At 42.5% G+C, this 20124-nt stretch overlaps 1 protein-coding gene across 2 annotated transcripts in view; it reads left to right on the forward strand.

Moving 5' to 3' along the window:
• Nucleotides 1-20124, forward strand: part of trappc9 (trafficking protein particle complex subunit 9) — a 211951-nt gene that overhangs the window by 90267 nt on the left and 101560 nt on the right. For both annotated transcript variants that reach the window (XM_079368513.1, XM_079368514.1), the window contains one exon: nt 19737-19879. In XM_079368513.1, coding sequence (XP_079224639.1) covers nt 19737-19879 — 143 coding nt within the window. The remainder of the gene's footprint in view (nt 1-19736; nt 19880-20124) is intronic.

The following is a 20124-nucleotide window of genomic DNA, read 5'->3' on the forward strand; positions in this document are numbered from 1 at the left end:
GAGAGGAATCAAAAGCCATAATCATCATTATAAACACACGCAAAACCTAAGCTTCCCCGCATCAAAGTACCCGCCAGCTGTTTGCCAACATATTTTATTACCACAAGCGGTTCAGTCTCTGAGTGCTCATTTTACCTGTCTGCAACACTCGATCCTCGCTGATTGTACGTTAAAAGCTGCAGCTGCAAACAACATCTGGATGACGCCCGCTTTTCTGTTTTTTTGTACATTAGTGCAATAATGTCTTCGTGTTTACGACAAAGTAAACAGCATTCTTAGTGCCTTGGTGATGATAAGTGCCGGGAAGGGTGACGAGGGGCTGATTCCAAAGATCGTGTCAATCACATCGGAGCAAATCCTCCTCGTCTGCTGTCTGTCACACTGGGAATGCGTCTCCTCACCATCGCTCTGCAGCAGAGACGCAGCGAGGCCTGCTGCTGGGTTTAGACTAACCCCAGTATCAATTCACCGTAACTATATTTACATACTTAATTCTCTTTCAGAAATCTTTGTTACAACACTTATGACACTGAGTTGTGTAAGTGACTTATTTCTGGAAAAAGCTCAGCACAGCACGTCTTGTAATCAATTACGTGTCGCTGGTCTGGAAATGCTCACACTGTGCTGTGATGTGGCACTGCAGGCCTCCTGTCTCTTCCTAATGACCAAGTGGTCATCTGGACAGAGAGATAATAGAGCCTTAAATGTACCTTCCTCATCATTGTTCCTCTAAGATCTACAGCAGTCTGTCCGGACTTCTGAGCTGCGGCACGACAGGCCAGCGGGGAGAGCATCAGATGTTTGACCGGTTTGTCTTGTGCCTTTTTTTTTTTAATATTAAGTGACATCACTAAAGAGTGCTGTCCATGTACAGAGATTATTTGCCTTTTGAATCAAAATGCAGTGATGGTAAGCTTTCGATCACATGATACTAAAGTGTAACTGGAGACTGAATTATTCGAGGAAGTAAGTTCTTCTTCCCTGACGAGGCGGAGCTTAATGTAGTATTGTGGCTGGAGCTGTCGTTCATTCTTTAGTGGTTTGGTAGATTACCAAGTCCTGTCACTAGCACTGTTGGGCAAGTTACTGAGAATGAGTAACTAGTCACAATTAGTAGTTACTGATACTAGCTACTAAAAAACTGCGGCTCAGTTTTCTAGAGTCGGTCGTCTCTCAAGCGGAAGGTGGCGGGTTCGATCCCCAGCTCCTGCAGCTCCTAAGTGGCTCCCGCTGCGTGTCAATGTGTAAAGAGTTACTTTGTTTTCCATCGCAGCCTCTGCCCTCAATGTGTGAGTCACTAACAGAGTTACTGCATGGTAAACGTAACTAGTTACTTGGCTGATGTCACATGGTTTTGTGTTGCTGCGGCAGAATTGTCTCGCACATGTCCAAATAACACTGTAGTCACCTTCATGTCTTTGTGTCTTACCACTTAGATCTCTGAAGACAGAGATTCTGTTGGTGGGCCCAAAGTCTCAGATTCACCGTCAAGCAGCTCTGGATGTGATTCTAGATGCTGATCGGAACTTCCAGAAACATATATTGTTTATCTTCAAGACTGCACTCTATCACCTCAGAAATGAATCCAAAGTTAGAAGCTTCCTGTCACCATCAGATTCTTCAAAGTTGGTTTACACATTCACTTCTAAAAGACTTGATGATTGTAACACACTTCTTGCTGGGCCGACTGTAAGCAGGTTTTAAATAAACTCCAGCTCAGCCAGAATACAGAAGGTTTTCAGATAAAGCAAATCATTGACTTTAAAATACTTTTAAATGTCTTTTAACCCTTGAATGGCTTAGCCCCTTCCTACATTACCCACATGCTCAGTCGCTGCATACCGGACAGATGCCTGAGATCATCAAATAAAGAGCTCCTCACTGTATCAAGAATTCACTCACAATCAGCCGATGGCATCTTCAGTCACTGCAGCCCCTTCTCATGAATTCCATACCACATGATCTTAGGTCTGCCGCTGTACAACAGTGTATCTTTTTTGAAAAGAAAACACACATTTTACAAGCTTTTAGTTAGCTTTCAATTATTTGATCTTAACTTTGAATAGTGTCTGTTTTTGTTTGAAACCTGCTTATCTTATCCGAGCTGCTCTTACATGATGTTATTGTCTTGTATCATCTTTGTCTGTTATTTTTCTTTGTTGAAGCCCATTGATTCTACGCCTTGTTGTGTGAAATGTGCTATATGCAAGCTCAACTGTTGATATGAATTACATCATCAACAACCTACCTGTCTGTCTGTCAGTGGACTAGCCCAGCGTACAGATCCTGGAGCAGGTCAGTGTCTGGGTGGAGGCTCTCTAGAAGTAAGTTCAGTCGAAGCGTGTTTTTTTATATAGCTCCGTGCTTTGTTCTTGTGACATAGACTTAAACTCACTGCTATATTCTTGTATATTCTTGGTATCCAGCAGCATCAAGACCTACATTAAAGTGAGGAGATGGATAAGCCCGAGTGTTACATTTCGCCCCATCCCAAGAAAGTTCTGTTTGTTGTCTTCTCTTTATATACGTTTGGAGCTGCTGCTGCTGTATGCAAGCACAGCAGGTATAATTAGAGAATCCGGCGTTTCATCATGCTTGCTGGACTTGAATTCATGTGTGAAACGCAGAGAGCCGGACCAATCGAGGCTCCGCCTGCTGCAGTCCTGGATGACTGAAACGTCGTCGGTCAGATCTCCTTCGGCTGCATCAGCGTCACCCTGCACAGGATGTTTATAGAACAGCATGCTTCACCGTCCAGCACACCTGCATTTTTCCATTTGACAGGTCATTGTTGGTGATGTGTGTGTGAGTCCAAGTGTAGAAAGACATGCCTGCTCATGCATCACTCTACAATTTATCAGTTTTTTCTCCAGGCTTTGGATCATCTAGCTTTCAGCTTGTCCCATCTTTTGAAGCTGACTTCACATCCGCACGGTTCACTGGCTGTTGATATGCTGTAAGAACAGCAGTGGGGGGCCAGAGGTGATGTGAGGCCGCTCCCGGCGGTCGCTCCAGCTGGTAAATGGTGTGACACCTGCACAGGACCACAAGGTTACATAGAAGAGCAGCCGTTTCATGTCGTAGGCACCCGTAGGTCTCTCTGTTTACCTCTGATCACACAGCGACAGACAAGACCAGGTGTGTGTCTGTGTTGCTGCACTCCAGCCAATCATCAACCGGGACACACGCGCTCCCCTGACAAAATATAGTGCTGCTGTTCATCCACTATCCTTCCCCTCCATGACTCACAACGTGTAATCAAATTCAACCAAATGTAAGTGAATTAGTCAACACTCAGAAGAAAAATCTAATTACTCTGGATGAAACGCTTCTTTTATTGGGAAAATTCACACGAAGCACTGAAGCACATAAAGCAGAAGCACCTGGGTGTCTACTTTATGCGTCTCCACCCGCCTCATCGTCCAAACACTATTAGTGTCTGTCACGGTTTGGTGCATATGATAGATTCTGGCTTTAAGTTTGAACCCAAGCAAACAGACAAATGGGGTGCAGTTGGATGTAATCCATTGCTTTGGAAACGAGATTACATTTCTAGTCTAAGGTAACCCAAGCATAATTTGAGTCGGAGCCCGTTGGTGGATCTCCAGCCAGAATTTGCTGCTGGCACCTAAAGGCCCACCGTCAGTATCCTGGTGGGAACCGTTAATCACTTTGTGTTTTATTTGTCCTTTTTCAGTTTTTGTCTTGATGTGTTTGCTGGGTGCAGAGACTTTGTCTTCTTGTGCTGCTGATCTTTCCACAACTGTTTCCCTTTACTATTTTTTGTGTGTGTGTGTGTTGATCGGAACCTCACAATACTATTTCAACTCTAATCTCATTGATTTGGCGAAAGGAAAAACAGAAACATTTTCTTCAACTGTTTTAAACTGCAGAGGGCCCTTTCTGCTTTTTGCTACTCTTGTTTGACGTCAGTAGCTGAAGAAGAACCGACATACAGACATAGCAGAAGCAAGTGAAGATTTTGAGGTCCACCGTGTTTCAAGCAGATGTATAGACGAGAGATGAGCAGACAACAGAGAAGAAAAATAAAGTGTGCAAGCATCGGAAGATACTGATGAACTCGACAGATAGCACAACAAACACGATGTAGCATGTGGAACAGCTGAGTGCACAGTGAGAGACACCAAAACATATCAATAACATGCTCAATCAAAGCGAATAATAACTACAGAAGATAATAACTTACAATAGAAATACAGCCACAATACTTCATTAAGATCATCTGAAGGTCGTTAAAGAGGATTTTTTTTTTTTTGCAAAGAAAAATTTTCATGAGGCATATTTCATCAATTTCTTATCAGAAATTAAAAAGAAGTCAACCATTTATTTATAATTTGACGAATTATGAGAATTAAAATATTGTAAAAAATGAAAACAAAATGGTGTTGTGAAGGAGACAACACAACTGTTTTTAAGGCATTCCAGTGTTTTTATAAGAACTCCTGTGGGGTCTGTTTTAACAGTAAGAAGTGTGGTCCAGACGAACTTGGACATGAACTTTGTCTTATTCCAGGCAGATACCTGAGGTCAGCACAGTGCGCCTGAGAGGTGCAGAGCTTAATGTATGACCTGCAGATGTTTCATTTCATTGTTATGTTGCAGAAACCGCTTAGACATTTAAGACTGAAATAATCAATTTGAATTTGAATTCATTTTGAATTTGAATTTATACAACTGCTAAAGTTGTATAGGTTCATGTAATGCAGATGTTGCCAAACCAACATGTTATCGTGTTTAATAATCATAATCTCGGTATCGATCAGAATAATCGAGCAGCCCTGTTTGTTGGATGTGGATGCTGAAAGGATTTGTGGGAATATCCGTTTTTGCATTGGAAAATTGAGGGTTTGAGTTTTAATTGATTATGATTCTTTATATAACTGTGTTATTTCCTTCCATATGTCCCCAAGATGTTCCTGTTTCTAGCGCCGCACACTTTTCTCTGTTGATTTGCACTGAATACATTAAAATAACTTAGACTTATGACTCATGACCAGCGAGTGTGACATGCAAGAGAAGCAGAGTTTGTATGTGCTTCCCTTCTAACAGTCAGTTTCTGGTGGGGCCTTCAGACCGCATGCAGACTGTCGTGAACGGAAGAATGCCTCGCAGATATTTGTCTGCTGACTTGAGAATGTGTGATGAAATTGAAACAGACCAGCACAGCTTGAAAATAAGTTGTCGGTTTGATGTTAGAGGAATTTATCTGGATGTCATCTACTAATTAAAGTGCACAGAGTGAGAGAGTACATGTACACAGGGCTCTGTTTGACCTGATCCAAACACGTGGGAGGCATAAAGAGCTGTACTGCGGAGGTGAGGTTGAGGTTTTTATGGCAGATTATGAACTTGATCAGCAGAGTAATTTGTACATTTCAACTTCCATGAGGTCCGTTGCATTGTATCGTTAGATATAAGTGTACTCAGCGTTTAAAATGAGCCTGATCTGTTTGTGCTTCATTCCAGGTGAGTCGTGAAAGCCTGCAGTCGTATCGGAGTTTATTTTTGCTTTTTCCAGGTTTTTCTTTTTACATCAGTAGCCAGACAGAAGATGACTTATTCTATACATTCGTTCATGATGTCTGCCACTTTCTGTCAAGAAGACAACTTAAGGCTGGTTCACACGGCAGGATTTTAAAATTGTCGGCCGATTTCCCAAACTTTAGAGACCACACACGTGGCGATAAATAATCAGAGGTTTTACAGTTTTGGTCGTACAGTGTGTGGTGTGCGGCCACACGGCAACAGCAACACACCACACACACGAACCGATTTCACTCACGAACGTCCCCCGATCAGACGGGAAATCTCGCAAAAACCTCTCGAGATCAAACGTGATTCCAGAGTCAAGTTGTATTATACGGAGTGTCCGTAACTTATTTTTATGAAAAAAAAACAAAACAAAACTTGACTTAACATGGTTAAAAACTGGAGCTTTATCAACACCAATACTATTAAGAAGCGCCTGAATCTTTGGGCCAAAGTAGGTGTACGCAGGTTACAAACACTGTGGTAATTCAGTTTTTTTTTGTCAGCCATCAATCTCACATGGCCATAAATCCACAGACACAAACATTCCTGTGCACCCTGAAAACAGCTGTTTAAAAAAGATGCATTTTTCTCTTTCATGAACCTTTGGGATGTTGTGTGGAAAAAAAAAAAAAGATACAAAGAATATGATCATTTTCAAAACATTGGATCACCATATTCAATTGAAAAACAGTCAAAGACATACCGGTACTCTAGTTGAAATTGAGAATTGCTATAGTTTTTTTGGTGGGATAGTATGATTGTGATTTGGATTGCAATCTGGCCAGTTTGCACCTGGACTCTTTTAAGACGGAGCTGTACTGTTCTCCAGTATATTTCTTGGCATTGTCTTTCTGAAATAAGCAAGGCCTTCCCTCAAAAGGAAGTTGTCTGCTTACAGTAGCAACATCAATCGCTCCTATTCCTGTATATACAGTTCAGCATTAATACAAACATTAAGACAAATGTGTAGGTCGCCCATTCTATGTGCACTACATCACAGATGCATTATTGTTGAACTGAACACGAGAACTCCTCTTTAGCCGAGAGGATGTGTTGTCCATGATTTCTAAACAGAAAGTCCCATTTTAACTCATCTGACCACAGTGCACATTTTTCACTTTTTTTAAGGTTTCCTCTTTTTGCACAGTTTCAGCTAACATTGGTGAATACAACTTTGGGCTGTACTCACAGACAATGAATCCATGAGTCCATGTACTGATGTCTATTCCAGATCTTGCAAAGCCTAGCCAGATCATAAACTCCATTTATTTCACTTTAGGGGCTGCAACATTGATGCAAAGTGAACATTTCATCTTGTTGCTTTGGAAAAAACAAATTCTAACTTATCAGCTAAATAGCAAGATTTATATTTGGAAACATTAATTCTGCTGCTCATGTTGTCTTACAGTACTTGCTGTTCAATTTACAGTAGAGGTAATAAAATACATTTGATGTAGATGAGCTCTTCACATTATTTTGCAGTTGTTTTGCTTTCATTTTTTTAAATTTTATTTCTGTCATCAACTGCTCTTAATATTTGGAGCAATGACATCCAATAACCTCTTTTGTTGCCGGTTCCTTTGAGTTAGAAAAGCCACTTACCTACTCTAAAAAATGTATCCCATTCTAAATGCCACATCAGAGATAAATCCTAACCGTGAGGGGGTGCAGAGTGTGACATTATAAACGTTGTGTGCAGAAATGTCAGGACTTTCATTAAGTGGACTTGCTTGGGGCCCTTAAAGGTGTGCCTATGGTTTGGGGGTGGTTACGACACAATGCTTTTCAAACTGATTTACCTCACTATTTTGGTCTGTCAGTACAGCCTGTGTTACTGAGCAGTTTAAGATCCTCTAACCCCCATCAGCTGTCATATCAACACAGACAAGCTCATGGCGCCCTCACTCCTCATCAGCGATTATTGCTAAGTCATTACACCCTGGGACCAATAGAGAACATATTGGCTCTTATCAGCTGCCCTCTTCTCTCGTGAATCATCTTTTGCCAACAAGCACAGTAGAAACATGATAAAGTCAAGCACTTTTAAGGCCACAGATGCGGTTTAAGTGCCTTTTAAAAGCTATGATGTAGAAATAATTGACCCAGTAGGAGTTTGATCTTATATACTGTACATACGCTTTGTATTAGAGGAAGCGATATGATCTCTTTTGTCTTTAGCATTTGAAGCCAATTTTAAAACCCTTTAGATGCCATTACTGAACACAACTGTCGGAGACTATGCTATGTTTTCTTTTACTGTATCTCAGTAAGTTACATGCAGCCTTGACTCCGGTCTTACACAGAATACGTCTTCTACTGCTCATTTGTCCAGAAAAGGTAGCTCTTAATAAAATGAACATTTCCCAATATCAAGTGAGCCAAGGCCTGCTGGTTGTTTTTCCTCCTGCAATTCTTCCACCTTAGGTCGCCCAACTTGCATTTAAAAGGATTGCCAGTCCAAGCCTGCAGGGGTACAGAGACAATGGCGTACTACTGTATCACCCACTTATGTACAGCACATACACCTCGGTCCTTCTTCGTACCTGAGTTTTATTTTATTAATTTCCTGAACTAGATATGAAATTGACTTTGGGATGGTGTTATAGCACCATTCCTTTTTTACTTTCAGCCTTGGGCAGCTCAACTGATTTGCTCAGTGATTGACAGCTACTGTAGGTGTACATCCAAGCAGCACTCCAAATGGAGGATCTTAATGCCCTCAAGTAATTTCTCGTTTTTCTACAAATAATTCCATTGTCTAAGTGCACTCTGACCTCTCTGTCTAACCACCATTAGGTTACCATGGAAACAGCTATACTGCCAATCATGGAAATAAAACATCTGGGATTTAGAAGAACTAATTATTCACCATGGCATTAATTTTTTCTTCTTTTTCAATATTTAGATTGGAAACAAATATTCTGAAACAGTGCAGAATGGATCTTTCAAGTGTCTCCCTTAAAGAAGCACCATTTCCAAGTTGGCCTATACCCGAGGATGATGTTTCACACCAGTACCTTTATTTGGCTTTGGCTTTGATTATGGAGATAACATAGTGGAGTTCCTCCATGTACATTGTGACATATTTAGAAAAGATTGAAAAGAAGATTTTTCTATAATTTTTTTGTTTAATGCAAGGATTTGCATGCCTTTAGTTAAAAAGACAGGAGATTAGATCTGGCAGGACAGAGTGGGAATGACATGAAAGGAGCTGAGGGTCAGAGTGCACAGGTTGAAAATATAACCGCTTGTCTAACTGGCGTCCCATTATTCTGTGACATTTTGAATTTTGACCAACTTAAACTCTTTTGAAGTCACAAAAAAGGTCTTGAACTTGAGTGGATCAGAGTACAGAAGTTTTAATCATGAGAGAAACACTGTGAGTGTAACTTGTGTAATGATTAGGTTAAATTAGGATTGCTTTGCAAGACTAAAAGTACGTTGAAAAAAACCCCAATGAAACAGCAGCAAGTTAGAAGCAGCAGAGCAGACAAAGATGGATAACTTGCTCATTGGTGTGAAAAATAAGCGAAAAGAAAATGAAAAGATAGAGGCAAACCCTGTCTGAGCCTTCATGCAAGTTGTGGACAAGCAGATGAGAGAGTTGGCACTGGTTCTTTGTGAGTGGCGAAGTGTCAGGGATTCATCTTGAACAACACAAGAACAGTGCAGCAGCTCACATCACCATGGGATTTGTCTCGCTATAAGAAGGTTGGTAGTTTGATCGTACCTCCTGCAGTCCACATGTCAGTGTCGTTGGGCAAGACTCTGAATCCATAATAGCTTCTGAGTGGCTTAGCCTTCACAGTGTGAATGTTTTGAGTGGGACCAGATAGTACTTTTCAACACTTCACATACAGTACACTGTTACACTCTTCAAATACAGTAAACGGGGCATCAACACAATGTTGTATCTGACATGATAAGTACTTTTCCAGTAGAACAGCATACTCCGTATAGTAAGACCTGTCATAGGCTTGAGTCTCTCTTCTTTTGGACTTGCCATTGGTTGGGTCTTTAATGTTTGGTAGAAAATGGATAAATGTGCGTTTATGAGGTAAATTTATGAGCTCCAGTTATCTGATGGTCCACTGATTCTTGGTTCCGATATTTTTAATATATGCAGGCCTCTAAGATCAAAGAAAATACCTGTAAATCCCTAAACATCAACTAACTGACATTGGTTGGGATTTCTGTGGCTGACCCTGCTGGAGTCCTGATTCTCCACACTTTGAGGTCGATTCGCCCATCATCCAATCGGATGGTATAATGCCTACAATGTAAAACATATTGACACTTGAAGTCCTGACTTAGAAAGCCCTCATGGTTGATAAATGACAAGTTTATAAAATTCATCCAAAGAGCACATTCAGCACATCTCCTTCAAGTAGACGTTCCTTGGCTCCTGAAGGTAATTGTGCTAAGCAAAGCTGTTAAGGAGCTGCTTTTGAGTTGGTTGATTAATTTGCCATTTATCGTGTCATTTTATTTCTAATATTATAGCCTTTCAGTGAATTTCCTATTATGTGTATTTTAAAAAAAAAGAAAAAATCTCCAGTGCCAAAAAATTGAACACACTTGTCCATGCAAACGTAGCCAGCTTTGAGTCTCTGGCCTGTGCACTGCTAGCCTTTCACTGGGACGTTTTATCTTTGTATTCAGGACACAAGTGGCCATGTTATAATCTCTCCAGCAAGACTTTGTCAGGATCTTTATCTCAGGGCCAAGACATTCAAAAAGCCTTCAGCATCCCTCTGTGTCTTTTTCTTTTTTGTTCAAGCTTCAAGTGCAAGCCGAGGAATTTCACGTTTTTTTTTTAGCTCACCTCTATTGTCCATAAAATGTTGCTTTGGATAAAGATGGATATGATAGATAGTCTGTTAGAGCTTTGTTATGACACAAAAGAATGGGTGATGCCATTTAAGGTAGAAGCTGAATACTGAGTCCATCATCCATATCATTCCTCTAATGCTTGGCAGCGAAGCTAGAAGACTATTTTTGAGGATAAAACGAAGGCTGGAGGGAATTATTCAGGGCAGTTGTAAAGGGTTTACTTCGGGTTACAGGCTCTGTTCGAATAAACAAGAAAGATGGTAACCAGCAAAACAACCCAACTCCAAATGACTGATGAATAATCAATCAATACTCAATCAATAGTCAAAGAGGGGTAATACCCCATGGCTTAAGAAAACATGCAGCTCACCTTTTTGGTTGAATGATTTGTATAAAAATGGCTAGTTTGACTCAAGAATATTGTATTAGCAGGTAAACTGTCCTTTCAGACCACTTTAAAGCTTTCGACCCGTAATAGGTGGAGGTCAGGCAGTGTTAAAGGATTGTCCATTGTCATGTGACCTGCATAGAGGACGCACCACCAAGTGATACTCCAGGTGACTCGGCTGAAAGAGAATGCTTCAGTGCCTCTTCTTTGAAAGTCCAACGTTCACCTCTTTTTTAAATAATGTTGAGTAAAAATGATTATTTTTTACAGATTGTAAAGACTCTGAGGTGAATTTGTGATTTGGATGTGAATACATTATGAATGAATTTTTTAACCGAATCAATCAATAAATGGTTTTTCATGCACCAAGAAAATGAACCAAACTAAGAGGGGGAACTTTTCAACTTGGTGTATGAAATGTATGCAGTTTTTAACTTTTAATTAATTTTGTTACTAAAAAGAAGCAAGGCTGCAAATAGTTGGAAAACTCTGCTGAAAGGAAAACGAACATACAACTCTCAACACTTACTTACAAATGAGAAGGTCAACGTTTAAGCCTTCATTTTCCAGTCCATTTCATCACTAATCTTTGCTGAGACAACCTTATTCTTCTGGTGAAGTCTGCAGATTTTCACGGCAAATGCTAATGAACGTTAGCAACTTTTAGGAAAGGGTTTCGCTTGAATTTCCCTCGGGATCAATAAAGTATCTATCTATCTATCTATCTATCTATCGTGTAACAGCGACAGCAAATCAGTTGGCTAACTTTGACTGTGTTTTGAAATGTACAGTAGAGTTACATCAGAAAAGCACATCTGCCTCTTTTAGTCAGAAAGTTATTTCAGCCAATATTAAAGTTCATTCGTTATTGGTCAAAATGATAGAGGGGAAATTAATGAAAATGGTGAAACGTCGATGCCATGTCTCTCCATTTTCTCTTGTCTTTCAATGTCCTGTTTGCTCTTTGGTTAAAAGCTACACTAACTTGGAGACAACAGCTGGTGCAGTGTACCCATCAGTTATGTTTGGCACTTAAATTAAATTCTTACCTCAATGTGGGCATTCTCACTTATCACATTGTTTGTATTAATGTGAAAATAAGGCATGTGTGCACTCGGGCAGTGGCTTGTGTCTGGCTAACACAGTCAGCTCATTAAAGCAGGATCTATTTTTAACCACAGTGTGATTGAAATAGGGTCCTCAAGGGGCTCAGAGCAGGAAGAGGGGGAGGATTGAACAGATGAGGATCTCAGGGTCAGCCCCAGTTTGAAAAAGGGAATTGTGGGTGCACTGCTGCTTTTTGCTAGGGTCACTGAAACAATCACTGTTCCTCAAGAGGATCATGTTGAGGCCATTAGTACCACACAGGCAGCCCCAGGATTACACAGCTGCTTGACGCGCATCTACTGGAATCTTATTCTGTTGCTATACCAGACTGTGTTAACACAGACGATAGTGTTAGTGGGATACACTCGCTTTCTCTTTTCATTGTATCCATTGGTGATTATTAAATGGTGAAACTACAATAGCTTCGTCTATCAACATGCAGGAGGAAAACATTATTATAAAAAGATTCATTTTAATGGAAAAGGCCCGACCTGTGTGCTCGAGGAGTGATTTCTCTGAATCAATTAAAAACAGATCCATATCACAATCAATGCCAGTGTTTAGCAGGCGCAGTGAGGGTCTATTGCCTGGATTGTGGGACTGCTGCTCTTCCACCAAAGCAGACTGGCTGAACTATTTACCCCCAGTCAGGAAATTGTATTCAGATTTCATTATTAGGGTCAAAGTTTTTTTTTTTTCTTATGATCAGTTTAGGGTGCATTTAACCCTTTTGCATGTGTTCTGTGTTTTTTATTACCAGTTTGCAAACACAAAAGCTGTGCAATAAATTTTTTTGAATCAGACCTTTGTGATACGTGAAACCTGACTGCCTGTCCGCCTGCCTGACTGCTTACCTGACTGGATATCCCTGATAGATAGATAGATAGATAGATAGATAGATAGATAGATAGATAGATAGATAGATAGATAGATAGATAGATAGATAGATAGATAGATACAGTGCCTTGCGAAAGTATTCGGACCTCTTGAACTTTTCGACCTTTTGCCACATTAAACATAAAGATATAAAACTGTAATTTTTTGTGAAGAATCAACAACAAGTGGGACACAATCATGAAGTGGAACGAAATTTATTGGATATTTCAAACTGTATTAACAAATAAAGAACTGAAAATTGGTCGTGCAAAATTATTCAGCCCCTTTACTTTCAGTGCAGCAAACTCTCTCCAAAAGTTCAGTGAGGATCTCTGAATGATCCAATGTTGACCTAAATGACTAATTTTGATAAATAGAATCCACCTGTGTGTAATCAAGTCTCCGTATAAATGCACCTGCTCTGTGATAGTCTTAGAGGTCAGTTTAAAGCGCAGAGAGCATCATGAAGAACAAGGAACACACCAGGTAGGTCCGAGATACTGTTGTGGAGAAGTTTAAAGCTGGATTTGGATACAAAAAGATTTCCCAAGCTTTAAACATCCCAAGGAGCACTGTGCAAGCGATAATATTGAAATGGAAGGAGTATCACACCACTGCAAATCTACAAAGACCCGGCCGTCCCTCTAAACTTTCAGCTCATACAAGGAGAAAACTGATCAGAGATGCTGCCAAGAGGCCCATGATCACTCTGGATGAACTGCAGAAATGTACAGCTGCGGTGGGAGACTCTGTCCACGGGACAACAATCAGTTGTATACTGCACAACTCTGGCCTTTATGGAAGAGTGGCAAGAAGAAAGCCATTTCTTAAAGATATCCATAAAAAGTGTTGTTTAAAGTTTGCCACAAGCCACCTGGGACACACACCAAACGTGTGGAAGAAGGTGCTCTGGTCAGACGAAACCAAAAATGAACTTTTTGGCAACAATGCAAAATGTTATGTTTGGCGTAAACGCAACACAGCTCATCACCATGAACACACTATACCCACTGTCAAACATGGTGGTGGCAGCATCATGGTTTGGGCCTGTTTTTCTTCAGCAGGGTCAGGGAAGCTGGTTAAAATTGATGGGAAGATGGATGGAGCCAAAATACAGGACCATTCTGGAAGAAAACCTGATGGAGTCTGCAAAAGACCTGAGACTGGGACGGAGATTTGTCTTCCAACAAGACAATGATCCAAAACATAAAGCAAAATCTACAATGGAGTGGTTCACAAATAAACATATCCAGGTGTTAGAATGGCCAAGTCAAAGTCCAGACCTGAATCCTATCGAGAATCTGTGGAAACAACTGAAAACTGCTGTTCACAAACGCTGTCCATCCAACGTCACTGAGCTCGAGCTGTTTTGCAAGGAGGAATGGGCAAATATTCCAGTCTCTCAATGTGCAAAACTGATAGAGACATACCCCAAGCGACTTACAGCAGTAATCGCAGCAAAAGGTGGCGCTACAAAGTATTAACTTAAGGGGGCTGAATAATTTTGCACGCCCAATTTTTCAGTTTTTTATTTGTTAAAAATGTTTGAAATATCCAATAAGTTTCGTTTCACTTCATGATTGTGTCCCACTTGTTGTTGATTCTTCACAAAAAATTACAGTTTTAATTCTTGACACAATCTTGATCATTCCTGAAATGTGGCAAAAGGTCGAAAAGTTCAAGGAGGCCGAATACTTTCGCAAGGCACTGTAGATAGATACTTTATTGATCCCGAGGGAAATTCAGGGCATCCAGTAGCAGTATACAGACAGGCAGGACACAAGACATTGGTTACAATACACACCCGCTGTCCCCCCTCCCCTCTGTATACAATAATCCCCCAAACAAGATTTAGCAGCCCCTGTGTGACTAAGAGTAAAGGTTAAACCTGTGCAGTTGGCATTAGCATTAGACTTAAAACTTATATAGCATAATGTACATAACCTGTGAGGAGAGAAAAACATGTGTGCGGGTTAAAAGAGACCTGTAAACAGTTAAAGAGCCTTGGAAACAAGGGCTGACCTTCTAGAAACTAGTTACATGTGTATGTACAGAGGTCTTTGAGGTAGTGCCAGAGGTGTGAGTACAGTCGTTAAACAGTCAATGCGGGAATGCAATTGGGCTCAGCAACATCAAGGAGCAGTGATTAGCATTAAGTGTCCAAAACAATAAGGTGAAACCAGGAGTGATTAGGGTGATTGCCATTAAATTACCCAACTATTGAGGAGCAGATTAGCATAAGTGTTGAAGACAATAGAGTGAAACTTGACCTAGTTAGGGTGATCATGTCAACCATTACAGATGTAGCTAAACACAACAGTAGGATGAAACCAGACATGATTAGAGTGAATATCATTAAAGTGACCAGTGCTCAGTAAGGTGACTATCAATATGCATTAAAGTGTCCAACTGGGGGCTGACTCTGAGGTCAGCAGTGCAGATGAGGAGTGGGAAAAAAAGTGAAAAAAGAGTCCAGGGTTCACCGTGTGCTTCTTCCCTGCTGTGACAGTGAAGTGTTGTACAGTCTTATGGCCAGGGGGACAAAAGAGTTCTTGAGTCTGTCCGTGGAGCACGACTGTGACAGCAGTCTGTCACTGAACATGCTCCTCTGACCGGTGAAGGTGCTGTGCAGAGGGTGGTGTGTGTTGTCCATGATGGAGAGCATTTTGTCCAGAGACCTCCTCTCTACCACTGTCACCAGTGAGTCCAGCTCTGTACCCACCACAGAGCCGGCCCTCCTCACCATTCTGTCCAGGCGTGCTGCGTCCCTCTTCTTGCAGCTTCCTCCCCAGCACACCACTGCGTAGAAGAGGATGCTGGACACCACAGACTGGTAGAACATCTGCAGCAGCTTTTTGCAGATGTTGAAGGACCCCAGCCTTCTCAGGAAGTACAGACGACTCTGTCCCTTCCTGCAGGTAGTGTCCATGTTAGGCGACCAGTCCAGCTTGTCATCCAGCTGCAGCCCCAGGTACCCGTAGGTCCTGACCACCTCCACGTCGAAACAGGTTCTAGATGTGGTTTGTTCCTTCGGAAGTCCACCACCATCTCCTTGGTCTTGGAGGTGTTTAGCTGCAGATGGTTGTCACTGCACCACGTCACAAAGTCCTTGATCAGGCTCCTGTACTCCTCCTCCTGTCCATCCCTGACACAAGCAACTATCGCAGTGTAGTCCGAGTATTTCTGCATGTGGCAGAGCTCAGAGTTATACTGGAAGTCAGAGGTGTACAGGGTGAACAGGACAGGGGAGAGCACAGTCCCCTGTGGTGCTCCGGTGCTGCTGACCACAGTGTCAGATGTGCAGTCCTTCAGTCTGACGTACTGTGGTCTCTCTGTGAGGTAGTCCGTGATCCACCTCACCAGGTACGAGTCCACCCTCATCTCGTTCAGCTTGTCTCTCAGTAGGAGGGGATGGATGGTGTCGAAAGCGCTTGAGAAATCAAAGAACATGATTCTCATCACGCTGCTCCCTTTGTCCAGATGAGAGTAAGCCCTGTGTAGAAGTTAGAGGATGGCATCGTCCACGCCCACCTTTGCCTGGTATACAAACTGCAGGGGATCCTGTGCGTGTTGGACCTGGGGTCTGAGGTGTTGGAGCAGCAACCGTTCAAAGGTCTTCATAACGTGGGATGTCAGAGCAATTGGTCTGAAGTCGCCTGGCCCACTGGGGTTTTTCTTCTTGGGGACTGGGGTGAGGCACGAGGTCTTCCAGAGCACAGGAACCTTCCCAAGCCGCAGGCTCATGTTGAAGACGTGCTGAAGTGGCTCCCCCAGCTCAGCAGAGCAGGCCTTTAGCATCCTGGGACACACCTTGCTGCCTTCCTGGGACAGAGTCTCTTCAGCTACTTGCTCACCTGGTCTCTGGTGATGGTGGGATGGATTGTCTCTGGAGGATGTGTTTGTCCTGGTGGAGGTGTTGGGGGGAATGAGAGGGGGGGAGGGGGTGTGTAGAGGGGTGCTGGGGGGACAGGCACTGGCTGCAGCAACGGGGCTGTCAAACCTGTTAAAAAACAAGTTGAGCTGGTTTGCTCTCTCAGGGTCCCCGTCTTCTGCGTTGTTGTTTTTCTTCTTGCAGCCTGTGATGGTTTTCATGCCCTCCCAGACCTCCCTCATGTTGTTCTGCTGCAGCTTCTGTTCTACCTTCCTTCTGTACTCCTCCTTTGCCTCTCGGAGTCTGACCTTGAGTTCCCCCTGCACACGCTTCAGCTCTGCCTGGTCTCCCTCCTTGAATGCCCTTTTCTTCCTGTTAAGGATCTCCTTGACATCGCTGGTGATGCAGGGCTTGTTATTCGGGAAGCAGCGCACAGTTTTAGTGGGAACCACAACGTCCATACAGAAGTTCATGTAGTCAGTTGTGCAGTGTGTGACCCCCTCAATGTCATCACCATGAGTCTCTTGCAGGGCACTCCAGTCAGTGGTCTCAAAACAGTCTCTGAGAGCCTCCTCTGCCTCAGGAGACCACTTTCTGAAGGTGCGTGTTGTTACTGGTTGTCTCTGGATCTTAGTCTTGTACTGTGGCTTGAGTAGGACCAGGTTGTGATCGGACTTCCCCAGAGGTGGTAAGGGGGTGGCAGTGTAGGCGTCCTTCACGTTTGCATACAGGAGGTCTATTGTCCTGTTCTTCCTGGTGGGACAGCTTACAAACTGGTGAAAGTCCGGTAGTGTGGAGTTCAATGTAACATGGTTAAAGTCTCCTGAGATGGCAATGAAAGCATCAGGGTGCAGTGTTTGTAATCTCGAGATGTTAGAGTGGATGACGTCACACGCAGTCTCGATGTGTGCTCGCGGGGGGACGTAAACAACAACAACAATGGCGTGGGAAAACTCCCTGGGCATGTAGTAAGGACGGAGACCTACCGCCAGCAGCTCGATGTCTTTGCTGCACGTTGCCTCCTTCACAGTAACATGTCCATGGTGGCACCATCTGTTGTTAATAAACGGCGCGAGTCCTCCTCCTTTCCGTTTTCCGCTGCGTTTCGTGTCTCTGTCCGCTCTCACTGTAGTAAAGCCCGGTAGGTCCACGTTAGCGACCGGGGTGTCTTGAGTCAGCCAGGTTTCTGTGAGGCACATTAAACTGCACTCTCTAAATGTCCGGTTGTTCCTCACAAGAGCAGCCAGCTCGTCTGTCTTGTTGGTTAGACAGTTTACGTTCCCCATAACTATCACCGGAACCGAGGGCTTGTACTTTCATCGCTTAGCAGCGTCTCCCTTGAATAAGAAAGTTTTCCGCTGCTATTTCCACGAAAACACGAAAAAGTATCCATAGGATACATATAGTTATACACTGAAAGTGTACTATAAAAACTATAAAAGTAGAAGTTGGCACAGAGCCAAAACAAACGAATAACATATCAAGACGAGTACGACAGGGACGGAGCTACTGGATGTGCGGCCACTCATGTCGGCGCACAGGTGAGAGATCATTTTATGCTTTTATTGGATAGCAAAGAAGAGAAATGGCACGAAATGAAGATGTAGAGATTGACAATAACATGCAACAAAGATTTAAACAGGGAACGTCACTATTGGTTTGCATCCTTACCCAATAGGTGTCTTAGCAACATGAAAACCAAGGAGATCGCCACATGTGTACCAAATACTTCTGAGAAGACAAAAATGTCTGGACAACTTTTTATGGAAAATTCATTTTGCCAAGACATTTCAGTGACCACAACTGTGAAGCCCATGGTGAGCAAGACATTACCAGGTTTTCGGGATTCCTCCTCCTCCTTTTTTTCCACCTGTAGATCCATTAATTGTTGAGATACCTCGTTGGAAATGATAACGTGTAGACTTGAGGTTTGCGCTACATGAAATGCGAGGTGTTTCTCTATTTATTAAGTCATCCTCTTTGCATCAGCAATATCCATTGCACTCTGTCTGATCATTGTTGATGTGTTGTATTGCAGCCCAGGAGATAGAAAGCTTTTATTGTCATTATAGAATTGAACAACAGAGTTAGAAATGAGTCATCTCAAAGTGTACAAATGTACAGGCATCCACAGCTACAATCAACTCGCCCGGACCAAAGGTCAGGACTGACCAACATTGCCATTGATGGTGCCTGCTAGTAGCTTGGCTTGGAATAAATGGCATAATAATACTCAGAGTGAGAGGAAAATAAAACTATTGACTTGAAATTAGACCAAGGAATTGAAATAAAAACCCTACTGTTCTAGATCAGTGACATTTCTGAATCAGGGTTCTTGGTCTCAAATAATAATAATCCCCTCTAATGTTTTCATCTCTCTTTATTCAGTGCACTGTGCTTCTATCATTAGGTAGTAATAAGCCAGACGTCGAGCCAGCAGGCTCCAAATCATTCCACTTGGCGCTCTGCACGCCCGCAAGAGGGTCTAAAGACTGAAAATAATCAAGGAAACAGTGAAATTTGTTCTTGAAAGGCAGAGCCAGTGCCTCCATCAGCAATATGCGGAGAGATGATATAGACTGCATAGGAAGAAAAGCGAGACCTTGGGTGATCCCTCCACCCGCTTCAGCCCATTGCCTGAGTCAGCGAGTGCTCCTTCACTATAAACTGCCACTTTTAATTTCCCCATCTTTCGCCCACTTGGCTGCTGGTCCTGCTCCCCCCCCAATCCAAAGAATACCTCTGAGTAATTTTTTGTGTCCACTTTCCTCTCATCATGTGGAACACGGCCAGCCAGTCACGCCAACTTACTGCCCCACCCACAGAGACGAATCCCACTCTCCCCCTGCTCAGGCTTCCTTATAGTTTGACATCCATTTCATTAAATCACACAATGGTTCTCCTTGTGTGCAGTTATTTACTGCCACAAAGCTTTGAACACAGTTTTAGTGACATAATGGCATACCATAATCCCACGTATGGATATGTGCAGCTTTTTTAATTCAATTACAGTTAATTATTATTTTTGTCCAAGATAGGACCTGTAAATGTGTGCACAGTAAAGCCAGCTGAATCTAAATGTGTATTGTTCCCTTGATCTCGTTGCAGACTTTGGATGCAGTCCTGAACTTCAAGTACTCGGGTGGAGCAGGAAAAGTGGAGGGCTACTACAGGGAGCTGTCTTTGGGAGTCCATGTTGACATAGAGCCATCTGTTTTCTTCACCAGAGTCAGCACCCTCCCTGCCACCAGGTAACAGACTTTTTGAAATGTGTTTTTTACAGAGGTTTCTTAACCAAATATACTGTAGCAGTAGGAAATATAGTAATTGTCATATTATGAAAATGAAATACAAATAGAAAGAGTTTAATAAAGTAAGCAATAAGTACCAAGTGAGATAAAAATCGCGGGCCGGGATGAAGGGTTCGAAGCACCCTGTGCATGTCTGGGTGTGTTGCGACCGCAGGAGTGCAAATTCTTTAGTGCAACAGCAAGAC

The sequence above is a fragment of the Symphodus melops genome, assembly GCF_947650265.1.
Source record: "Symphodus melops genome assembly, chromosome: 18".
In the NCBI taxonomy this organism is placed as follows: domain Eukaryota; kingdom Metazoa; phylum Chordata; class Actinopteri; order Labriformes; family Labridae; genus Symphodus; species Symphodus melops.